Source organism: Caloenas nicobarica, chromosome 5 (assembly GCF_036013445.1).
Source record: "Caloenas nicobarica isolate bCalNic1 chromosome 5, bCalNic1.hap1, whole genome shotgun sequence".
Classification (NCBI taxonomy): Eukaryota; Metazoa; Chordata; class Aves; order Columbiformes; family Columbidae; genus Caloenas; species Caloenas nicobarica.
In genome coordinates, this window is record NC_088249.1 from 3,373,259 (window position 1) to 3,397,910 (window position 24,652).

Here is a 24,652-nt window from a genome sequence, read left to right on the forward strand (position 1 = left end):
AAAGGCCCCGTTTGGTTACGAGGATTCTCACCCAAAACCACCAACCAAGCCCCGCGCTGCCGGGAAAACGGCTTTTCCCCTCCTGCCTCTGGGTGCCGGGTTGGGGACATGGGGGAAGGCGTCTGGATTTTCACTCACCTTTCATCCCACTCCCTTCCTCCTGGAATGTGTTACGAGCAGAAGGCTGATCTTCTAAATGTTCACTCCCACCACTTCCCGAAGAGGCTACACTGCTTTGTGGAGACAGGGGGGCATGATCGGAAGGGATGCACTGGGGTCCTCTAGCTCGTAAGTCCTCATGAGACATCCATCCATGTCCTAGAGGTTGGTTTGGCACATTCATGGGTGGGGTAAGGGACACAGAGCGTTTCAAAGGGCTGTGGTGTGTCTGGCCTGAGAGAACTGGAAAAAAAAAAAAAAAAAAAAAATCAAATCAAAGAGGTTATTCCCCACACCCTCGCGGCCCGGGATGCAGCAGAGTCCCCCGAAAAATAATAATAAAAAAAAATTAAATGAAGTTGTAAAATGCGTGGTGGTTGGCCAAGGTGCTTTGCTGATGGCTTCGTGGTGGCCGCAGCTACCTGAACCCTACCCTGAGCTCTCTGCTTTGCCTCCCGGGAAGCAAAGGGGATGGGAGCGCCTGCAAGGAGATGGGGTTGCACGAGCTGTGTCAGGGCGCTTAAGGAAAGGTGTAGCGCGGATTGGATCTCTAGGAAAAAAAAAAGAGCAGCTCTGGAGGTTTTCCTCATGTGGAGTCACATCCTGACAGGAAACCTAAGCCTGGGACCGTACCGGGTGCTCGGCTGCTGCCTCTCGCCATCCCTGGAGCAGGGAAGGAACCACTGCTATTGCGGCTGTAATGGGAATTTTGAAGTGACTACATGAAACTCGCCCCATGAAAACAATACACACCTGTATCTTTCTGGGAAAGGCATAAAAATCCCCAGGGTGGGAATGTCCTCACACAGACCCAGGGGAAGTTTCTCTGTCTCTCCCTTTGGGTTTAGGATTTGACTTATGCCCTCAAGCACGAGCATTTACACATCTGCCTATGGGTTTAGGATTTGACTTATGCCCTCAAGCACGAGCATTTACACATCTGCCTAATGTCATTGCAGAGGTATTTATCATCCATAGAAACGCCTAAGCCTTGTTGAGTCCCACCAAGATCATAGAATCATAGAAGCACTTTGGTTGGAAGAGACCCTCAAGATCATCAAGTCCAACCATTAACCCAACCCTGGCACTAACCCGTGTCCCTGAGAACCTCATCTCTGTCCAACCCCTCCAGGGATGGTGACTCCACCACTGCCCTGGGCAGCCTGTTCCAACGCCCAACAGACCTTTTCGGGAAGAAATTGTTCCCAAGATCCAATCTAAACTTCCCCTGGTGCAACTTGAGGTCGTTTCCTCTTGTCCTATCGCTTGTTCCTTGGGAGAAGAGACCAACCCCCTCCATGCTCCAACCTCCTTTCAGGCAGTTCAGCGAGTGAGAAGGTCTCCCCTCAGCCTAAGATCCTGCACTTAGCTGAGCTGTCACCAGCAAGAAGAGCATCTCAGCTCAGTCACCCATCACGTGCCCTTCCAAGCACCTGCCTTTTAACCCTCTACAGAAACAAACACCCAAAGCAACGGGGAAAATACACTCATGACAAAGAGGTGAGGCTGAATCCCCCCCTCAAATTATATTTGGAAAGCTCTGGATATGTTTTTTCCATGTGTTTGTATTTTCTGGCTGAAATTTTGATACTACCAAGTTCGATCGGTTTTTAACAAATAACTTTAACACCACTAGGAAAAGTGCGTTGCAGCACCTCCTGTGACTTGGGAGTTATTTCTCGAGGAGGGCTTGACAATGGGTAGGTATTTCCTTGCCTTTCAGGCAAGTATGTGAATTTGTCTTATGCAGGCTAAAGTACTAAAAAAACCCCAAATCATAGATTTTCTGACACTTTTTGGTAGAAGTGTCGCAACAGATTTTTAAACACAATTTCTACTGAACGGTCTCCATTTTTCACTACTCTTCTTCCATACTGTCTCATTCATTTTTATTTATCTTCTCAAAGATTTATATATCTTTTTCTCAGGTCTGTTAGGTAGTGGAGTAATACATGGTATTTATAGGAAAAGACGGAGATGGACGAGCCATCTTTCCTGTAATGAAAAATATATTAAAAGATTGGTCCGTTGGCTTAAAAAAATTCAAATTCTGTAATTCACAAAGTCATTAAGCTGCTGGCTAAACCATAAATGCAGTTAATGTATTTTAATGTACGGATTTAGGATATAAAACACTGGTTTAATGTTTTCTTGCAGTTACTCTCAATGAAATCAGCTGAATTTCATGGGGGTTGCTTCCTGATAACAGAGCAAAAAAAAAAAAAATCTCCGGATTTAGCCATTGCTCAGCCGAACCGTGTCTCATCGCTTGCTGGGATGATGGGGACAAGTTCTAGATCCAGCGCTATGGGAAGTTTCTTTTTTGTTTGCACGAAACCCAAGCCAGTGCTATTTCCAATGTGCCTCTGGGTACAGATGTAGTGTTCACATCACGATGGTTCACAAAACATCTGCACCGCTCTGTTAACAAGGACTCCTTTCTGGGGGCGAGAGCAAATTCTGCAGAAAGACACTAATTTCCCAAAATCAGCGGCTGTAAGGTTCATTGCTGGGTAGATGAAATGAAAAGCAGATTTTCTGCTCCAGGGAAATTTGAGGTCAAAAGGGCTAAAATGACCTTTCAGCCCATAAGAAACAGAAGCAGAATCTTTTCAATTTTTCTTTCAAAATCGAATTTCTTAAATCTGTACAAAACCTGGAGGAAATTCATCATTCTCACTGTTTTTCTTCCTAAAACACCAAGGCTCCCTAACCCCCTTTTTTTGCATTGGTAGAAGTTCATCAAGACCACTTACGGCTCCTCCACATGTAATTTCCTAATATAAATGAGTCTTCATGGAAAACTCCCAGCCAGGTGTACTGTGCTGTAAAAGTTAAGCCAGGTTTAATTCCCAACTAAAGCCTGGGGGAAAACACACCATCAAAGCCACCGCTGCTGACCAGAAGCAGAATGAAAATGAGCAAGTAGTTGGGTTATAAAAGGAGGGGAGAGAAAAACACCAAAGCTCGTTTGCATTTATTAAGCACCTGTAAAAAAAAAAAAAAAGCAGCCAGTACCACGCACAGCTGACGGATGAGGCCAAAAACCTGCAGATTTCTGCAATGTCTAAATCGTTCCTATTTCTGAAAGTGTTTTCTTTTACCAGCACACCACACTAACACCACACTGTGCAAGGGGAAGGCTTAGAGAGAGGAATTTGCTCCCTTCCCATTAAATAGCTATAAAACCAGAAGTTTCCTGGCAGAAAAGGATGTCAATGAGGACCCAGGATTGTCTTCAGAGCAGTGGTATGTTTCCTACAGTTGTGGTGCATCCTGATGGGGAAATAGATGGATTTAGGAAGGTCTTGACCAGGCTGGTACAGGACAGATATGGACCTGCTGGAGAGGGGCCGGAGGAGCCCCGGGAATGACCCGAGGCTGGAACAGCTCTGCTGGGAGGACAGGCTGAGAGAGCTGGGCTGTTCAGCTGGAGAAGAGAAGCTCCGGGGAGACCTTAGTGCGGCCTTTCTGTACTTAAAAGGGGCCGATAAGAAAGATGGGAACAGACTTTTGAACAGGGCCTGTTGCGATAGGACAAGGGGTGATGGGTTTATACTAAAGGATGGAGATTCAGGCTGGACATGAAGAAGAAATTGTTGGCCCTGAGGCTGGTGAGAGCCTGGCCCAGGTTGGCCAGAGAGGTGGTGGCTGAACCATCCCTGGAGACATCCCAGGCCAGGCTGGACGGGGCTCTGAGCAACCTGAGCTGGTGCAGATGTCCCTGCTCATGGCAGGGGGGGCACTGGGGGAGCTGGGAAGGGCCCTTCAACCCAAACTGTTCTATGATTCTGTTTTAGCTCTTGGCTTTGCAATTGTGCCCCAAAAGCAGCATCGTTAATGGGGCTCTGTAGATGTCACATTACCCTCCCAGGAGAAAAAAGATATTTAGCATTAAAAAGAAAATATACATGGTGGGAAATATGGGAAAAAATCTGACAAATCAGTTGAAATGCATCACCAGGGCTGAGCATCGCAGCGGCACCACTCAGAGCCCCTTCTGTGCCCCGCTGCATGGCCTGGGGGATAAAAGCCACCTTGAATTCGTTGTAGAAAAACCTCTGGTTTAGGAAATATTTGTGGCTTTTGGATGAATGAGAGATACGGGGGAACAGGCAAGGAGGACAGGAGCTAATTGCCCCCTTTTGGAGGCAAAGGGCTGATCTGTCAGTCCTCCCTCCTACAGGGTGTCCGCAGCAGCTGGTACCCTGCAGCCTTTAAGTCATCCTCTCCCCACCAAAATCTTGCAAACAAGAGGATATATTTGGCTTAAATCCAGACCAGATTCCTTCCTGAGCAGCAATACCCTTACAAACTGCTGCTCTTTCATCTTAATTTTAGGTCCCTTAATTAGAAGCCGGTGTCAGCTGGAGGAGAAATAATCAACTCCACAGGATGGCCAGGAACAATCAGAAATCATCCAGTGCAACACGTAAAAATTTGTTCCACTTATTTCCCTGAGATAACGCGACGCTGGAGTCCAACAGGCCATGTTTTACTAAACCACAAGCATTTTCACGGAACTGCAAGTCAATTCACACAACTTCACAGGATGCAGCGGGCACAATTCCTCTGCAGAGGATGCTACGAGCAGAGAAAGTCACCAGTTCTTCGAAACCACCCCTGCTACTCTGGGTACCAGACATAGATTATTTAAGAGCTCTTAGCACTGGCCTAACTTCAGGCTCTGCTAAAGCCTCTCTGGCTGTAACAGACACTCAGGCTTAAAAATGCTGCGGACCCTGGGATGGCACCTGCCTGCTGTGCACACACCTCTCCCTCTTTCAATTTGTAACCCTCAGAAAGGGGATTAACAAATACGCATATTTATTAATGCTGCTGCTTGCGTTCAAGCCCTCAGTTGCTTTAAATAGAGGATGTCGCTAATGATTTTCAAAGTGTCAGCTGAGTGTAGCTCCTTCCCCGCTTTTGACAATCCTGCGTGGTTTCGGATGATCCAAGGTGAAACCGGGGCTGCTGACGGCCGAGCTGGAACAAGTCACTTATTCAAGCTATTTCTAAAACAAATGGTCCACGTGTGCTTAACTTCAGCAGAAGAAATACAAGCGAGAGTTTAAAACCTTACACTCAAGCAATTTTTTTTTTAATTACAAAAACATTAAGCTTTAATTTAAAAAGGAAATCTAATATATTATTTGAGGGTAAGATAAGCTTCCAGGAGGCAGCCAGAGGCACGCCTGCCTTTATGAGCACCGTGGCAGGGTGAGCTGGACAAACAAAGGGAGGAAACTCTGAAGTCCACGCCATGCTGGCACATGGATCCCCGACGACTTGTGTGTCCCATTTCTGGTTTACAAGTGTTTTCCTGCCCACCGTGGGCTCAATTAGATGGTGCAAGAGCCATTTGCTCCCCAGGGACCCACCATCACTCTGCAAAGGCAATGCCCAGTCCAGCTCCTTACACTCGGGTACCCAATGGGATGGGGACTGGAGCCGATTACGGTCCTTCCCAAGATACATGGGCTTGTATCACCTCTTTGTTCCACCGCCACGGCTCTACACAGCCACAGAGGTTGTGCTCAGCCCACACCAGAACGTGTTTCCTTGCAAGAAAACTCCTTGTGGCCTCAGGATTGGGGTCGGCTGGTAGCTTGCAGTTGCCGTTAAACAGAACGCCTTTGAGATGAGCTTGGGATGTTTTGCATCCTAGGGATAAATGTGATAAATAATCTGGAGCCAGAGTTGCTGAGATATATCATAGAATCATGGAATGGTTTGGGTTGGAGGGGACCTTCCCAACTCCCCCAGTGCCCCCCCTGCCATGAGCAGGGACATCTGCACCAGCTCAGGTTGCTCAGAGCCCCGTCCAGCCTGGCCTGGGATGTCTCCAGGGATGGTTCAGCCACCACCTCTCTGGCCAACCTGGGCCAGGCTCTCACCGCCCTCAGGGCCAACAATTTCTTCCTCATGTCCAGCCTGAATCTCCCTCCTTTAGTTTAAACCCATCACCCCTTGTCCTATCGCAACAGGCCCTGCTCAAAAGGGCTGCTGTATGAGGTGCTGCTAAAGTGCTCTCAGGCTTCAAACCAAGCTCGGCTTAACATTCCCAGACGAAAAACATTACGAGGAATGAGAAGCAGTGATGGTGACGATGCAACCGTCCCGGTGTGCGGGGCAACTCGTCGCAGGAGGCGGCTGCAGACCGCGCTGCGTCAGGGATGGAGCAGCAAGGAGCATCCCTGCGGGGCCACCGCCTCCCCGGGCAAAACCAGCTTCACCAGGGATCAAACACTGGCCGGACTGGCAGGCACAAGAACATGCTTATGGGAACTCTGAGGCTGCAAGTGATTTCCCAGTGAAGCCCTGGGTTTAGTGTATTTTTTTTTTCTCTCTTCCTTTTTGAAGTGGTGTTGCCTATTCTGGTAGGCTAGGGCTAATTTCAAGAGGGGTTTTGTTCACAGAAGACCATGTGGAACAGCGTCACACATTTGTATTGTGGTTTCTCTGCCAATTTTTTTTCGGCCAATTTTTTCAGCCTGAGAAGGGAAAAGCCACCCATTCCTGTCACTAGAGCTGAGGAACTGGGCTCTGCAGACAGACATTCCTCCAAGCGGTGTGCGAGGGCCGACAAGGCTTCCCTGTACCCCGACGCACCCTTCACTATACCTGGCTTAAAGTGCTGCGAAAGTCCTTGACAAGACGCACATGGGGCTGGTATGAGCATCTCCACCAAGAGCCAAACCCATTGCTGGGTACAGAGGCACCTTCAGACCATCTCTGGTCCCCACTGGGTCCCTGACACCCAGAGGACCTTGACAACAACCTCACAACCCTTTCACCAGTGCACCATCCATACAGCAGATTACAACTCAGAATAATTCCTCTCCATGGCTGGAGAAAGGAAAAAGTGCTGCATACTGAACTCTTTTAGAGATTTTGTTTGGTTTTAGCCTAAAAACGGCACTTCTTGGCTGCAGAGTTGGTTAAGGTGCATCCTCAGGCAGTGTCCGATCATGTACAATTCCTTTTCTGGTCTGTAGGTACCTGGAGCAGCAGCTTGACCCTGATTTGCTGTAGGAAATGGGGATGCTTTTAATCCACCGAGGCCGCACGGTCCCTTGTGCAGCCCTGAGGCACCTCCACGGAGGGGAAATCCTGCGCAGCTCCTGCAAAACCCCCTTTTTGCAAAGCAACCGCCAAGTTCAATCGGGTCCTCTCTTCCGCCTCCTCCTTGCTACCCCGGTCACGAAGCATCGTCCGCTCCAGGAAGGCTTCCCTGCGCTGGCAGACCGATTCTCACGGCTTTTCCAGCGTTTCTGTGCCCGGGACCCTTGGAAACGCTACCCGGCTGGCACCCGGCCTCCTTCCTGGGCACCCCATTCACCCGCTCCCCACACCACCACAGGCAGCTCCAGCTTGGCCAAAGCAGAACCCGATGGAACATTTTTCGGCACAACGTCCCCTAACCCTTGGAGCGTTTATTTTGTGCCTTTTCTTTTTTCTTTCCCCTTTTTGTGACTTCTAACTGTGTTCGTACAGTACCGGATAAACTATGTTCTTTGCCTCTGAAACGGGTTGATATAACCCATAGGGGGTGAAACCAAAGCTCCTAAATGCAAATACCCACCGAGTAGCTGTGTGCATTAGGAAAAAAAAATACATATATATATATATATATATATAAGCAGAGCTCTGCCTCAAGCAGAGAAATTAGGAAGAAGCACAGACTGAAGAAAAGCCTGTCAAGCAAACTTTCCTTTTTAAAAAATGATGTTTTTAATCACAGTTTCCTGTTCAAGAAACTGGACAGAGAAACAATAACCCGTTTGTTGCTGCTCTTTCCAAGCAGGGCACACGAGGCCTCGTCCAGGCTCGGCCAGGGACGGGGACGTCTCTGCTGACCCCAGAGGGTTTCGCCAGCCCCTGCCCAGCACGAGCACACGTGGAGCCACTCATTGGCTCTGGTAGGGGTTGTTGTTATTATATTCTGTTATTATTTACTCATTTGTGTGGCAGCAGGAGAGGGGTTCTATCTAAAAAGGTGTAGAGGCAGCTTTTGGTGGTTGTTCAGGTTGCTCAGAGCCCCGTCCAGCCTGGCCTGGGATGTCTCCAGGGATGGTTCATCCACCACCTCTCTGGCCAACCTGGGACAGGCTCTCACCACCCTCAGTGTAAAGAAAAATGAAAAATTTTACGGTTTCACCACTCTCAGCGTAAAAAAATTTCTTCCTCATGTCCAGCCTGAATCTCCCCTCCTTTAGTTTAAAACCATTAAAACCATCACCCCTTGTCCTAAAAGGTGCTGCCCTAAACCATGCTGCTCTCTGGGTAAACGCAACGCCCTGATCTCCAGGCCAGTCAATGTGGTTTTTCTCCTACATTTATACACAAACCACAGAGAAAACAGTGTTCGCCCCTGGGGAATCCCAGCCCGTTAATAACAATGCTGCTGTGCTGTACTAAGCCTCCGTAATTATCCCAGAATTCACTGATTTTTTTTGCTATGGGCTCCTGGGGGAAATTCTTCCCCTGCTCGCGGATCAAGCCAGATAAACGGCGCTGGGATGCAGAAACTCTCCTTCCTGTGGTCCTTTTCCACCCAGAGGAGATGTCCAAGAGCATCTGGTCCACTCAGGCTGCCTCCACATGCTGCTACTAAGATCCCTGGTCTGAGGAGCATCTGCCTGCTGAGACCACCGACAGCATTGCTTTCTACCACGCGTCACGCTTCAGATGGAGAAACCCCTCTATGAGTTACCATCACTTCTGGAGGCCAAGCTGGAAGACATACAACCTCTGTGTAGCAATATACAACCTGTGGGAAACTGGGAGTAAGAAAAGCAGGGTCTCAAGCCAGGCGAGTGGAACAGCTGAGTGTGAAACCTCCAGAGTCGCCCCAAGAAAGTGGGACCCAATAAACCATTGGAGCTGTTAGAAATCTGTGAAGTGCGTACAAGGAGATGGCATGCCTTCAGGAGTGAAAATATACAGGAGGACAACGTGTGTCTTATCTGATATGCAACCCACAACGTCGCCATCAGGGAAATTTCACCCAGAAAGAAACAGGACTTTGCTACAGCACTGCAGCTTTTTGCATCCTCACTGAATTATTTGGGATTTACTCCCCCCTTGTTTCTTTTTAGCCACTTTCGCTCATTGAAAAAAAGCCATTTAGTCCTCCTCTCCTGTAGGCACCATGACCTGGATTTTGCAAGACGAATTCCTCTGGCCTTCAGCCCATTCCCAGCACCCTCCCTCCAGGCTGCCGATGTCTTATTCCTTCTCCTCTATCTTCTTCTTCTTGTTCTTCTTTTTCCAACAGCCTAAAATCTTACCAGCTCCAGGAGAGAAGAAAAGCCTGTTGGGTCTCTGAGGGGTAAATGCAGTATCCAGTTCCCCACATGAGAAGATGTAAATAATACTGGGTGGTTACTGGTCACAGATAGGAATAGGACAGCACAGCTGCTATCACACAACACGTATTCATTCTTTCCTATTATTGCCCCAAATTAACTCAGCTCAGCTTCCTACCTCCTCTACAAACCAAGGGCTTATGCATCCTTAAAAATTCGCTCTCATCATCCTCCAAAAACATTGCTGATTGCTCAGATATCGCCTTGCATTTGAGTTATAACACAGATCTCTGCGCCGGCTAACCAGAGACTACATTGCTCAGCAAACAGCGGGGGGACTATGGTTACAAGAAAACATCAAATTCAGAGCAACCAGCCTCAAATAAAATTGCATAACGAATGGGAACAGCAAACTTGAGGGCAAAATAAAAATAAAAATTAAAAAAAATTCAGCTTCAAGGCTGCCAAAACAGAGCCATTGATTACAGTGCATTTGATCCATTTGCATGCAGAGAGCTTTGCTGTGGAGCTGAGATGGAAACAAAGTCTTAATATAGCTGCAGAGAAAATATCCTTCTTGCACTCTCCTAACTGCACTTTGATAGGAAGCAGCCACAGAGCAGATGGTGCCTATATATAATCACCAGACCTATTATCCCAGCCTCTTTTAGTAATTTGAAGGATGTGATAACCACAAGGAGAGTGGCAAATATTCCCCCTCCCTCCCTTCCCCCACTAAGAAAAATATAAAAAAATAAAAGAGGAGGAAGCTATAATTATGGTAACGATTAAAAGAATTTCCAAATGAAGTAAATAACTATTTTGTGCACTGCTCCTTCAAACCAGAAGTCAAAAGTTAATTAAACAGCAGCATGTTACTGAGTCAGGGGAACACAGCAAGTCCCTGTGCAACGCCGCAGTCGGGAGGGAGACTGGAGTCGCTTTGGACGAATCCAAACCCCAGCGCCCCCTTCCCTCCCCGCTGCCCTCCTGCCATTTCCCTGCAGCTGCTGTTTGATGGCGGGGCGGGGAAGGAGAAGCTCATCTGTCTCCATTTCTTTACTTGCCAAAGCCCAGAGTCGCACGGTTCCAAACGATGAGCCCATGGGAAGGCAATTATCTCCAGGGCTTTCTCACCACATGAAGATGCACAGGAAAACATCACGAATCTGGGGTTTTTCTTCAGTTAATAGCAGAGGTTCTGAGCAGCATCCCTGGGTACCTGGCTCCCAGACGGAGCCCCTGGCCTCACACGCACGGTGGCTCTAGCGGTGACACAAACTGCAGAGGGGGACCCAAGGGTGCTCACGGCGCGATGGGAAAAGCAAAGTTTCCCTCAGGGGAGCAACAAGCGCTTATGCAATGAGAAAACAGAGCTTTCTGTCATCTGCGCCAGTATCCGCTGGGCAGCAGGATGGCTGGTAAAATATACCTGGGTCTAGGAGGGTCCATCCATCAACAAAACCTCCTGGTCAACTGACACGTGAGACTGTCAAGGGGTCCGGAGAATTACTGAGGATGTCTGACTTTGCTCCACAGCCTGGAGAGCATCAATCAGCTGCACTGTTGGCTTCAGCACCACTTCCAGGTCGGAAGCGTGATTCACTGGCGACAGGAATCCCAAGAACCACAGGATAATGCAGAAAACCATAGAATCACAGAATAGTTTGGGTTGAAGGGCCCTTCCCAGCTCCCCCAGTGCCCCCCCTGCCATGAGCAGGGACATCTGCACCAGCTCAGGTTGCTCAGAGCCCCGTCCAGCCTGGCCTGGGATGTCTCCAGGGATGGTTCTTCCACCACCTCTCTGGCCAACCTGGGCCAGGCTCTCATCACCCTCAGGGCCAACAATTTCTCCCTCATGTCTAACCTGAATCTCTCCTCTTCTAGTTTAAAACCATCATCCCTCGTCCGGTTGTAACACACCCTTTTAAAAAGTCTGTCCCCATCCTTCTTATAAGCTCCCTTTAAGTACTGCTGCTTCTTAATGACCCTCCCCGAGACACCTGTGCTGCCGTAAGGAAAGCGGAGGAAGAATCGGAGCTGCAAGTTTCAAGCTCTCCCCCCACCCAGACTTGGAGGTCGAGGATGGTGTCCTACCCCCAGCACCAATGGACAAGCAACGTGCTAACGGCCGTGCAAAACCAGGGCACGCTTACCGTTGGTGATTGCACCAGCATTTCATATGCCGAGAGGGTGGCAGTGTCCCCGGGTGCTACCGGAATAGAGGTTCCCGAATTAGGTGGCCTCATTCCAGCCAGGAATGCACGGAGCCATCGCTCTGTGCGTAGGGTATGTGAATTTGGGAGCGGTGCCCAGTATGGAGATGTGTGGGTACGTGCAAGATCAAACCTTGCATGTATTAATACCAGGTTTGGAGGAAGCAATGGAGCGGTCCCAGGGGATGCACGTGTGACGTGCTCTTCAGGGAGGGGTGGCCAGTGCTTCTCCTCCTCTTCACCAGCCACCCAGACCAACCACCAGCATCCTCACCGCCTTCCCAACAATGGGGCTGTTTGCAATGGCAGGTTATTTAAGTGCCTGAAAGCACCGTTTGGTGCTGAGCGGGCTGGTTTAGAAGCATCTGCATGGGTTTGGACCTACCAGCAGCCAAAAGCAACCAGTGATGTCCATGCATGCTTACGTGCCACGCACGGTATCACCTGGTGCAAGTCACCGCTGAGCCCGGCCTTGAAGTCCCCTCCTTTCTTTTCCTTTGGGACCGCGGCAGGACCCCTGTGCCCCTCGGTGACATCTCTGCCTGGGCATCACGGCTGATGAGGCGCCAAGCAGAGGCAGGACCACGAGATCCAGACCAGCGTCCACTGCAGCACATCCTTGGGCAACATGTTCGCTTCCCTGTCTGCTCCATCTGCTCGACACTCTGCCCCTGATGGGTGCACAGCCCAAAAGTGCTGCCTGCTATAGGCTGCATTTGTGTCCCCTGGTGTCACTTGCTCCTGTGCGAGAGCAGAGCGGGTACGGCAGGCAGGATTTCATCGCTGTCTCTGTGCTGGCTGATGCCTGGGCTAACATCAGCTCTGCCAACCGCAGTCCCCCAAAGGCATCAACTGCAGGCAACAAACTTCTTCTGCCCCAAAGGCCGTGCATGCCCTGGGAGAGACGCTACCTGTGAACAGCAAGTCTTGGCTGAACAGGAGAGACATCATCTAACACACTGGCCTGGGGGCTACGTCCAAAGCCAAGTGCTTGGCAAGGGTCACAGAACCACAGAATCATTTTGGCTGGAAGAGACCCTCAAGATCATCAAGTCCAACCATTAACCCACCCCTGGCACTACCCCATGTCCCTGAGAATCTCATCCCTGCATCTGTCCAACCCCTCCAGGGATGGTGACTCCAGCACTGCCCTGGGCAGCCTGTTCCAATGCCCCACAGCCCTTTGGGGAAGAAATTGTTCCTCATATCCAATCTAAACCTCTCCTGGAGCAACTTGAGGCTGTTTCTTCTCGTCCTATCACTTGTTACTTGGGAGAAGAGATCAACCTCCTCCATGCTCCAAGCTCCTTTCAGGCAGGTCAGAGATCAGAAGGTCTCCCCTCAGCTCCTGTTCTCCAGCTGAACCCCCAGCTCCCTCAGCCGCTCCCATCACACTTGTGCTCCAGCCCCTCACCAGCTCCGTTCCCTTCTCTCAACTCGCTCCAGCACCTCAAGGCCTTTCTTGTGAGGGGCCCAAAACTGACCCCAGGATTCAAGCTGCGGCTTCACCAGCGCCCAGTCCAGGGGTCGATGGGTTACTTCCATGCCACCACATGAATCCCCTCATTTTTTTTCCTTCCAGTGCAGAGCATGATATTTGGGAAGACGACAGGCAGGCTCATTAGCTTTGATGTCAGTCTAAGACCCTCATGGAGATGCATTACAGGTGGGACCTCAGCACCAAGTTGCCCTTTGTTGGTCACCCCCCTTTTCTGGCCAAAGACACAGAGAGAAGAGAAAACCTCTGGGAGCAAAGAGGTGAAGGGAATGTGCCAAAATGGGCTCAAAGGAGGAACAGAAGACAATGGGAAGGCTCAAGGGCAGAACAAGCTCTGACCATTGCTGAAATACAAGAGTCTATCAAGACACTTCAGTACACTGGGTTAGGAAACAATGAACACAGCAACACGGATGCTGAATGGTGACAGACCAGAAGGTTGGGCCAGCCCAGTTTCCTGCACAAAATGTCATCAAGCATCTTCACCTTGAGCCCCTGTGAGCAAGTACGCAGAAGCACACCAACTAAAACCATCCTGGCCAGCCGACCAGCTCACGGACAATGGGCAGAGCTTGCTCTGGTTTGATTTTGGACACCTCCCTGCTAACCAAAGGGTGAGGGACACGGCAAACGGAGCGTCCTCGACAGCAGGAATGGACTTTGGGCATAAAACACAGCTCTGCAGGGACCACTCAAGAGCAGCAGCAGATTCTCCCCAGCATTGCTGATACCCCAAAAAGCCATCGCTCTTGTCCTTGGCCACCGCTACCATCTCCAGTGCTTGATGGCTTCCAGGCTGAGGCCAGGTGATTGTTCATCCCCTTGCTTGCTGAGTGATGGTATCTCAAAGGGACCAAGTGCTTTGAATTTACAGAGGGGACAGGAAATCTGTTATCTGCTGGTCAGAGCTGGAGTAGAAGACTATGGGTGGACTCGATGATCTTAAAGGTCTTCTCCAACCTAAATAATTCTATGATTCTATGTTATCCTTGCTCTCGCTCCCATTTGCTGTTGTATTTGTGCATATTCTGTATGGATTTGAGGAAATAACTCTGCTCACACGTTATCTTTTTGTACAACGACTCTGTTTTTAAGCTACAGGATTAGCAAGCTATTGTATTGATGAGACCCTGGCAATGTGGGTGACTCTTCGAGATGTTCTCTGATGGCTACATGTAACACTAGAGGGCATTAGCAAGACAACAGATGCCCCGATCTACCACCACTGAAAAGCTCAAGTGTAATAAAGGCAAACAAGCTTTTCACAGTCCATCAGTAAAGGAGAAAAGCAGCATCCAGTGCCCCCCTGCCATGAGCAGGGACATCTGCACCAGCTCAGGTTGCTCAGAGCCCCGTCCAGCCTGGCCTGGGATGTCTCCAGGGATGGTTCAGCCACCACCTCTCTGGCCAACCTGGGCCAGGCTCTCACCACCCTCAGGGTCAACAATTCCTTCCTCATGTCCAGCCTGAATCTCCCTTCCTTCAGTTTAAAACCACTACACTGATAAAGTAAGTAATATTTTTATCCCCAGGTTATATAGGGGGAGCAGAGGACCAAGAGACTTGTCGAGCAGATGCATGTCAGAGCCAGGAACCATATCCTTACCTCTTTAGCTGTGGTTCAACAGGCTCGCTATTGCCAACCAGAGTAGCTATCACTCCCTCCAAACCTTGTGCTTTTTTCTTGCTCACAGACCTTACAGTCCAGTTCAGACCAGTGTCCCTGCATCCCACCTTCTCAGTGCTGGACAAGTGTATTTAACAGCAGACCCTCCTTCTCCTCTGTACATATTCCCTTCTGAGCAGGCGGAAAACAGAGGGTTAAGCTACGCTGTACTTCTATTTGACAACCAAAATGCATTTGACATCAATTTGACATCACATCGTACTCAAGTGGAACCAATTACCCGGGGAAAAGGAGCTGGAGCCTCCATCCAAGAAGCTCTCGGTCTGCAGCTTTGCACGCCAGCTGCTTTTTTCTGTCCTTTCAGAGTTTCCAGGTCCCATCTTCACTGCACAGGCATTGTGCAACCCGGGTGTTTTGCAACCACCGCCTGACTCGGCCGCAGAGCCGGGGCTCTGGGCTTCACCCTGCCCCACCACGCCTGGAGCAGCTCTGGCCTCCTGCCCACCCACGCTCCCGAGCCCAGGACGAGGCTACTTGTACTCCTGGCACATAAAGCCGGGTTTAAAGTTGCAGGTCAAGCTCTGCGGGATGGGCTGAGAAAGCAGAGAGAGGCCGTAAGGGTGATGCAGCGGATGGGCATGAACTTTCAGAGCTTTGGGTGAGTCTGTACCCTCAGATTGCTCCAGACCCAAATCCATCACTTACGATGCTGGTCCCATTCCTGGATCACCATCACTGGTGTAAATCCAGAGCGATTCCCTGCAAAGGCTGGAGGACTCCACCGTCTCCTCAAACCTCGTCTAACATCAGCCAGTGCCACTAAGAAAGAGAGAGCTGGAGATGAACCAAGCCTGAACCAAGTTTCAAAGCCTGAGTCTAGGTCAAGTCAAAGACGAGGACAGCACAAAGCAAAGTGTCACGTGAGCTTCAGCCACCCATATTTAAACCTGACACCATAATAGCGTTACATCTAATTATGCCACAAAATCAGGTGAAAATACCTCGAGCAAGATCACCACGTTACTCCTCCGGGAAAGACTTTGCCCCATTTTGGCATCAGGAACAGGTGGGCTGGGGAAGGCTGTGCCCTGTGGGGTGCTCCTGGATTAAGCCCCTGCCCAGATAAACACCTCCAAGAGACAGAATTTAAAAATAATAACACTAAAACCTAAACAAACAGGAAGGGTTTGACGGCTTTGCTTTGGAATAGAAGATTAATGGACGTATTGATTGACTCAAGGGGCTGGGACAAAGGCTGACAGACATGTTTATTTTTTAGCATCTGTCTGTGGACTTACTGTGCTTGTGTCTGAGCAAATATTGCGTTAAGGAAGCTTATGAACTAACATATGAAGTGTGGTCAGGTCGTCTCCAGCTCAGCCCACAGGTTGTCTGAACATGCTGCCACCAAAATTTTGAATTTAGGGAAAACCGCAGCAGCACAGCAGTTCGGGCACTGCTGAGTAATTCAGCTGTTGCCTGGGTTTCCGCACTTTGTGTTAATACCTGAGGACCCTGTTGGGCCAGAGATGGGTCACTAAGAGGTATGTGCACGCAAAAAGGTTCGAAGAAACACAAAGAGGTTTTTGAAAAGTGTCCTTCGAGACCTAAGGCATCTCGCGGAGCTCCAGCCATTGTCAGCGATGAACCTGCTGCAACCAGGTCCCTTCTGAAGCCACCTCCTCCCAAAGCCTCCAAACCACCAGGGGAATGCAAGAAGCACGAGGAAGAACCCCCACAAAAAAAATCATTGGAGAGGTTTAACAGACTAATTGCAAATACATTTGCAGTTCTTCTCACCCTGCCTCCTTGTCAAGCCTTTCACCCTGGAACAGCTCTGCTCCGCAGTGCAGGGACCCAGCGCTCCGAGAAGCTGAACCACACACAATCCCATGGCAGCAGGAGCCAGGGCTTGAAAGATAGAGGATGAGATGGGGATGATGTTCAGAGTCAGCGGAGAAGCTGAGACCCTTCTGCTAAATCCCCACGTGGCAGAGCAGGCAGTGCTGCCTGCAAGGATGGACCCTGGACAGGCAGGGACCGGGGTGCTTCAGCACTAAACCCAGAGCCACGCTTTGTACCATTGTCGATTTGAAACACCACCTAAAAAAAGCGCTTATTACAGCAGAGGGAAAAACCCAGAAGCCTTAATTGACCATTTTAAAGCTTTCAGCTCTTTAATTGTGGCTTTCCACATGCTGATAGAGAAGCCAGCGCCCTCGCCGCAGGAAGCCACTTCTCCCTGAAGTGCTTTCTGCATCCCTTGTATCTAAGGAGATGCCAAGCATCCTGGAGAGAGAGACCTTCTGAACGCCACACAGTGAGGGAGGACATCCAGCCTTGCAGGTGAGCTGGTGACAGTCACCGCAGGTGACAGCAGAGGAGCTCCTGGACCCCCCTGAGAAGATGTTTTGTTCTTCCTCTCCCAAGGACGGCTCACAGGCCTCAACAGCTGCTTTAAAAAGCAGCTGCACCACATCTCCACGCAAAACCAGTGATAAACCTCCCGCCACGGTGCTCTGCAGCGTCCCCGAGTGTCCAAGCCCTGGGGCTGGGCTCTGCACCATCCACCGCTCCCACCAAAGCCTGGCGGGACCTCCACGGGGGAAGAACAACCCAAGTCTCCTGGAAAACACTGAGGATTGTGCATCTAATCCCCTGGATCGTTGCCACCTTCACACCTCTATGCACTACAGATACAACAGAACGTTTTCGGATACACCCCGAATATCGTGGATCCCAACCCTGCTTCCAAAAACGATGCCTGCGCTTTGGGGCCCCCCAATCCCAGTTCCCCCCAGTAAGCCCCCAGCTCACTTTTGAACTTGTCTCAAGTCCCCCAGCAAACTTGTGGACATGAAGCATCAGCTCCCCATTTGCTTTAGGAACACTTGAAATGTGAACTGTAAATCTAGATGGAGCTACATGAAAGAAAAAGAGCTGCCTTCAATAACACACATATTTACTGTACAGCTTCTTGTCTGTTTTTTCCCTCCTCTCCAGCTGCCCGGTCTTTAAAATCCCACAGGACGAGAGAAAAAAAAAAAATTTAAAAAGGCAGGCAGGAAATAAAAAAGCAGGTAGGGGAAAGAAAAGAAAATAAAAGAAAAAGGTAGTTTTTCTATGGCCCAGATGAACCCAGCCCCTCTGCTAACCACGGCAAAGCAATCTTTTCCAGCAGGATGGGAGGACCGTGCTGTGGGTGGCCGTCCCCGGTGCTTCCCGTGGGTACTTACTGGTGCTTGTGCTAGTGCCGATGGTGTTGATGGTCGTGGGGACGGAGGAGGAGGAGTAGAGGGGCAGATGGCCGTTCTCGCACGCCAGGTTTTTGTCCTGCCAGCTGGAAGCGCTGACGCTTATGCCCGAGTCTCGAGAGTTCTGCCATCCGTTGAGTTTGTCATCGGAGTTTTGTCTTTGGTGATAGTAGTGCGTCTGCCCGTAGTCCACCGAATCCGACCGACCCCTGCTCTGGCCGCCGAAGCCACCCGACGTGCGGTCCTCCAAGTGGTTGAGCCACATGGCCAGGGCGCTCCTGTCCTCCAAGGAGGTGGCGGGGTGTATCAAGGCGTAGGACAGCAGCTGTCTGCTCTCCTCGATGTGTTGGTTGTGTTCGATCGAGTGGGCCAGGATTTTAGGCAAGAGTTTCATGTATTCGACTTTTGCCTCGATGTTTCCGGGCTTCAGTAAAGGCAGGTGGGTTAACAATAGGGAAATCACTTTATCCTTGGATTCCTGTTGCCATTGGTTAATGATTCCTGTTGAAGGAATAGAAAAAAAAAAAAACAAGAAGGGAATTGAGAAATCGGCAAACACAGCTAATAAAGAAATAAATAGGCCCTGGCAGGGTAAATACGACACACCAAAGGGATGCCTGATGCGTGATGCCACTGAGGGAGCATCTCCCAGGCAGGGGGGTCGCCACTCTCCAAAAATCCAGGTCATGGCAAGTTATGTCGAACTGGAAGCCCAGAATTACCAGACACTCCTGAAATCCATTGAAAAAGCCGAATTACATCTACCTGTACAGCCACGTAGCTCCACTGCTGTTGCTCCAATGTCAATCAAAATCGCAGTTCAGCCCAAATTTTCTGTATCATTGCAGACTATACAAAACACTACACAAAAGCACTTTATGGATAAACCTAACCTTTTAAAATCACTGGTTGGAAAATGGAAAAGCTCAAGGTTCAAACGATCTAACATAAACAAGAGGCAGGGAGGGTGACAGGAAGAAGGATCTCAGCAGGAGGACAAGAACCAACCCGGGGTGTTGGTCCATCCATCAGCCCAGTGCGATAAGCTGCCACAAATGTATTTAGGAAAGGGCTCAGCTAAAGCAGCTATTGTTCCTCTCTTAGCTGATGGAAGATAGGAGAGGTTTTAGAAGACCAGAAAAAAAAAAAAAAGCAAACATAGGGTTTAGCTTTTAAAAATATGCAAAAGGAAAAAGCCAAGGAATTACAAACCGGTCACTTAACTCAAACTCCTGGAAAATTGATGGAACAAATAATGAAACAACCTATTTGTAAGCACTTAGAAGATAACAAGATGATAAGTGACTGCCGACGCCTATTTGTCAAGAACAATTTAATTTCCTTCTGCGACAGAGTAACTGGCCTGTGAATAGCTGGAGAAGCAGGCAGCGCCGTATATCTTGATATTCATTAGGTGCTGCCGCACGCGGCTTCCTCAGCAGCACACCAGAGAAACACGCTCAGGCGAAACTACCCTAATGTGGGCATACAACTCATCGGGAAACCATATGGAGAGAGTCGTTACTGGTGATTCACCGTCACAGGCTGGGAGGACGTGCTGAGCCAGGAGACGTGTCCTGGCCGTGACACTACCCGGTGTGTCACCGGTGAGACGGGTGATGTGATAAATGCGAATACATTTGTTATTACTTATTGAATAATGTGCAGGTATCATGCTGGGAGAAATGAAAACACCCTAGAAAAGTGGATTAGAACTCAAATAATGTTGAGACTGGGAGAAAAGTCAGAAGAAACTCAGATGTATTAAGTAGGTGCAAACACAGAATCATAGAACAGTTGGGGTGGGAAGGGACCTTCCAAGCTCATCCAGTCCAACCCTTGCCGTGAGCAGGGACATCTGCACCAGCTCAGCTTTTATGCAGGTGGGAACAAATCACTGTGCGGTACCAGGCGGGGAAGAGTCTGGGGTTAGGGAGCATCACAGACTGGACATCCGTCAGAAAAAGCCACGTTGCACACAAAAACGGCACCGAGCGGCCCGTCATCGGTCTGAGAGGTGGAAGATTGACGTGGTCGATCCGCTCGCCGTGTCTCCTGGGGGTTTGTAGTAATAGGTTGGAATTGCAGCAAAGGCGAATGAGGTTGGACATGAAGAAACTATGTCCTACAGGCTGGGGTAGCGATATGCAGGGAGAGACTGTCTCTACGTACATGGCGACATCTCCATCACCCGAGGTTTTTCTGAACAGCTTATACAAACACCAGCCAAAGATAGCTCAGGATCTATCTAGACAATCCAGCTGACACTTCCCAGCCCCGATCAGCCTCTCCTCCAGTGTTCACCAAACTTTCAGTCCCTGTAGCAGGCTGTGTCTAAGTGTGCCACAGCTAAACCATCCAGTGAAAAAGGATTTCCTTCTGTTTCCTTTAAAACCACTACCCAAAACTTCACCAAATGAAATGCCCTCAGTTCTCATATTATTAAAAGAGACACCAAAACCGTATGTTCTCCCTCCCTGTCTGCTGTCTCCTATCCATACAAGAGAAGAAGCTGCTCTAAATCATTGATTATCCCTACACCCTTCATGTATTTTTGCTGAAGGTGTCCCTGTTCATTTGCAGGGGGGGGTGGACTAGATGACCTTTGAAAGACCCTTCCAACCCAAACTATTCTGCGATTCTATTTTTGAGCTAGGGTAACCAAACTCACACCAGCGCAACGAAGATCCGGACGTCCATCTGTAGGATCACCCATCAGGTTTGCTCTTGGGAGGACCCACGCTGCGTCCAGCGGCTAACCCAGCCCTTCCACCACCCCACCACCCCGTCACCCAGAAGGGGGCTACTACAGGAGGGTCTTTTCCCAATCAGGGCCAAACCCTGCAGGTCGGTTCCTCCACCCAACCGGGGTGAGCAGCACTTGCCCCTCCAGCTTCGCCTTCCAAGTTTCAGGACGTGCAACCATTTTAATAGGAAGCCACTAGATGGCTTGCTGGAAACACCCGACTCTCTGGAACTCACTGGCTCTCACTGGAACTTTCTGCAGTGGTATTTACTTCTCCACAGACCCATCCCACCTCCAGAGCCGCTTCCCAACCCGGCCTGCCCGAGCCATCCCGTGCCACCGCACCCAGAGGCACAAGCTTTGGTGGAGAAGGAACCACTTCATGTGCAGCAGAGGCGAGTTCTGGTACTCTGGGTGTCCTCCCATACCCGTGGAGATGTTGAGAGGTTGTTTTGGTGCTAAAGAATGGGATTTGGAAAAATAATACTCAGCCTAAGTGAAGCTGTAAAAATTACACAAGTGTAGCAGAACGCGAGGTCCAGTCCACAGCAGGAACGTGACGTAAACCTTCTGATGCAATGCAAAGCCATTTTTATCTTGGGTCATAACTCAGCATCCTGAGCCCTTCCAGCTGGCCAATATTTTTTGCCAAAAGCACAGTGGGACTGAAGCCACCCTTTGGGAGATCCCAGCACAACCAACAGAGTTTGTGATCACCAAGAGGTGATGGGTGTAAACTAAAGGAGAGGAGATTCAGACAAAATTTAAGGAAGACATTTTTGCTCCTGAGGGTGGTGAGAGCCTGGCCCAGGTTGGCCAGAGAGGTGGTGGATGAACCATCCCTGGAGACATCCCAGGCCAGGCTGGACGGGGCTCTGAGCAACCTGAGCTGGTGCAGATGTCCCTGCTCGTGGCAGGGGGGGCACTGGATGAGTTTTGAAGGTCCCTTCCAATCCAAACTGTTCTATGATTCTGTGGACCTCTCCACCCTGCGCCAGGCTCTATCAACTGCGTATAGGGTATTCTCGACAGGAGGAACCTCAAAACACTTTGGAGCAGCTCAGTTGCTTTGCACAGAATAATTAAGTGCATGTACTGTCCAAGAAAGCAAGAGGAAAGCCTTAACTACCTTTTGCTTTTGGAAGCTCTAAGGGGGGACATGGCATCTAAATCCTTCTGCGGATGCAACCATTGGGTTGTCCATATGGCACCTTTCACTACATACCCCACCAGGTGGGGGGGACTTGGCACAGAGGCAAAGCTGCAGGCAGGGAGAAATACGACCCAAATCCTTCATGTTTCTTTGCAGGGTGTGGATTCCAATCCCTGCTTTCCCATCCCCCCTTGCCGGTGGGAATCGGGGATAACGCTTTCTCTGTAAGAATAGCCTACGAGGTTTTTGCCTCTGCCTTCTGAAATGCTTGGTCTTGGCCACAGAACCATCTCATGGCTGTTTCACGTTGCCATCACTATTTTTTATGTAAGTTCAGAGAGTGCAGAAGTCAACATGCGCCTGCGTCATTAGTTTATAAAACTCATGGAGGCAGATTTGTGCTGCAAGGACGACTGCGAACGGCACCAGCTCAGGCCTGACACAAGTCACTGTTGACCACCTCTCCCGTGACCGCTTTCAAGCCCCAACATGGGGACCGCCAGCACCAGGATGCCAGACATGGACACAACACGATACTGTTTAGCACCTACTGTGGACAAGTCCCTTGGGCAGGTTGCTCGATTTTGAGACGCTACTGGTTGCGCACAACACCTGCAGCACACGGGGCACTCTTTTCAGACCTTTCTCTTGCACCAGCTGAAGGCTGAGCATTTGTCCACCAGAGCATCGCCATATTTTCCATATGTAGATGTAATTCTGCTGCAGGCAAAGCTTTCTGTCATGCTTAATCTGATTTATCTGTCCCCTCTCTCCCTTGCTTCTTGGCCGGCTGCCTGGGAGGTGAAAACCCATCTTATTTTCTCCCCTCTTCTCGCAGAGGGATGTCACCCCTCCCCTTATCACCCCCACATTTTATCATGGCTGTCGGGGCAATTCGGGGAGGAGGAGGAGGATGGGGGAGGCGGGTGGCCCTGGGCAGATTCTTCTTCCTTGCACAGGGGTGGCTGAGGGTGAAGGTCAGTGCTGAAGAAACACAGGATGATGCCAGAGCTGCTCCTTGGGAAACTCACCTTAGACCTCCAAGAGATCTGGGGGTTTGAAATAACAGCCCCCAGAAGATGGAGCATTGATCTGAAAGCTCATGGCTGGCGAGGGGCTGGGAGCAGGAGCCGCTCTCCTCCTCAGCCAGCAGCAGGATGTGCACAATTAAACAAAAATGGAAAATAATTAGATCTGAAAGAGGTTTGGCTCTCTCCGAGATGTGGCGGAAGGTCAGGCTTAATCCTATCTGTCAGAAAACGGAGGGATCTGGAGAGGGCGGCGCAGGAGGAGGAAAGCTGGAGCTGCTTCTGGGTTGGGGGAGAGGGGCTGGTGACCCCTCCAAAACCCCTTTCCACCCTCCCCCTGAACACAGGAGCCCCGTTTCAGCCCCCTGCCCGCTGCCAGGCACTCCTACACATCTGGGATGGCTTTATTGCCAGAATAAGCCCCCCTGGATCAGCTGTGGTGAGGATGCACCCCGGGTTTGGGCTCCCACATCCCAGGGTCCTGGCACGCTGCCTGCGGTGGTATACAGGGTGGTGGGAACTAATCAAATTACAGCCTCATCAGTGCCCTGGGTGCTGCGTCAAGGATGCCTGATGCTCTCCATCACAAGACTTTCGCTGCTCTAAATGATGGCAAGACTATCAATACTTGCAGCAGGCAAATCTGAGTGTACAGAAAACCCCAAAGTTAGAAACTCCACCTTGCTGCTTTGAAACTCTGCAAAATCCTTCTCCTGCCCGTTGCTGTCATTGCAGCCACATCTCCTTTTGGAGATGAGCTAAAATAACAACTGACCATGAGCACCCTAAGGAGCCAGCTCCCCTCCCAGCCCCGTGACCCCCAGGCTGGGAAGGGATGGGAGCTGCTGGTGGCCCTGAAGCAGAAAATCCCAATTTTCACCACGGGACTCTTTTTCCTGAGTGAGAAGCTGAATGAAGGTGGGATGTGAAACTACCTCCTAATTTAGGATTGCTTAATCCATATAATTTCGCTGCCATGCAACACATCTGATGCATGTGCAGGGTGTTTGTGTATAAATACAGCCCCAGATACAGCCGGGTCCTGCTTCCAAGGCTGAAACCTGTGCTGCGCTATGAATAGGTCCAATACTATCCCCGAAACTGGGCTTTTCTGCCTTGGGAAAGAGGTGATGTTTGTCAATTTAATAAGCGCTCAACAGCTTTCTCTTTCAAAAATCTGCTTAATCACTTCTGGATCCCTGCAAATTGTTAATTATCCTTATGTCCAGTGGTGATGGGTCTGGCCACTAACACCGCACGGCGTGACAGCCCTTCTTGCCTTTGCTTTGAACCTCCTGACAGACGACGGGGTTATTTCAACCATCAGCGAGAGACACGGAGCTCCCGAAGCCGTTAATGATGTACCGGGAACAACCGCAGCTTTCTGAAGGGTAAAGCCAACCCGAATGGATAAAGGTAGGGCCGGGCAGCCCCTGCGGACATCTGCAAAAACCAACACTGGTGCCTGCATTTAGAAATCTTTAAGTACCGAACTGCCTGGCTTTTTTTCTTCCATTTTTGATTTCTGCAAACAGACCTACAGTCTCCACCTTGAAAACACCGACCCTGCCCGGAGGGATGGCAGAGGGGAGCTGTCAGCACAGGCACGCGAACGCGTCTGTCTCACCAGGTGAGACGTCTCCAGGGAACAGCAGCA

General features: G+C 50.0%; 1 protein-coding gene across 3 annotated transcripts in view; it reads right to left on the reverse strand.

Annotated features, from left to right (window-relative positions):
• Positions 1 to 24,652, reverse strand: part of SAMD4A (sterile alpha motif domain containing 4A) — a 109,864-nt gene that overhangs the window by 24,749 nt on the left and 60,463 nt on the right. For all 3 annotated transcript variants that reach the window (XM_065635974.1, XM_065635972.1, XM_065635973.1), the window contains exons 3-4: positions 18,051 to 18,569; positions 139 to 402 (exon numbers count right to left, since the gene is read on the reverse strand). In XM_065635974.1, coding sequence (XP_065492046.1) covers positions 139 to 402; positions 18,051 to 18,569 — 783 coding nt within the window. The remainder of the gene's footprint in view (positions 1 to 138; positions 403 to 18,050; positions 18,570 to 24,652) is intronic.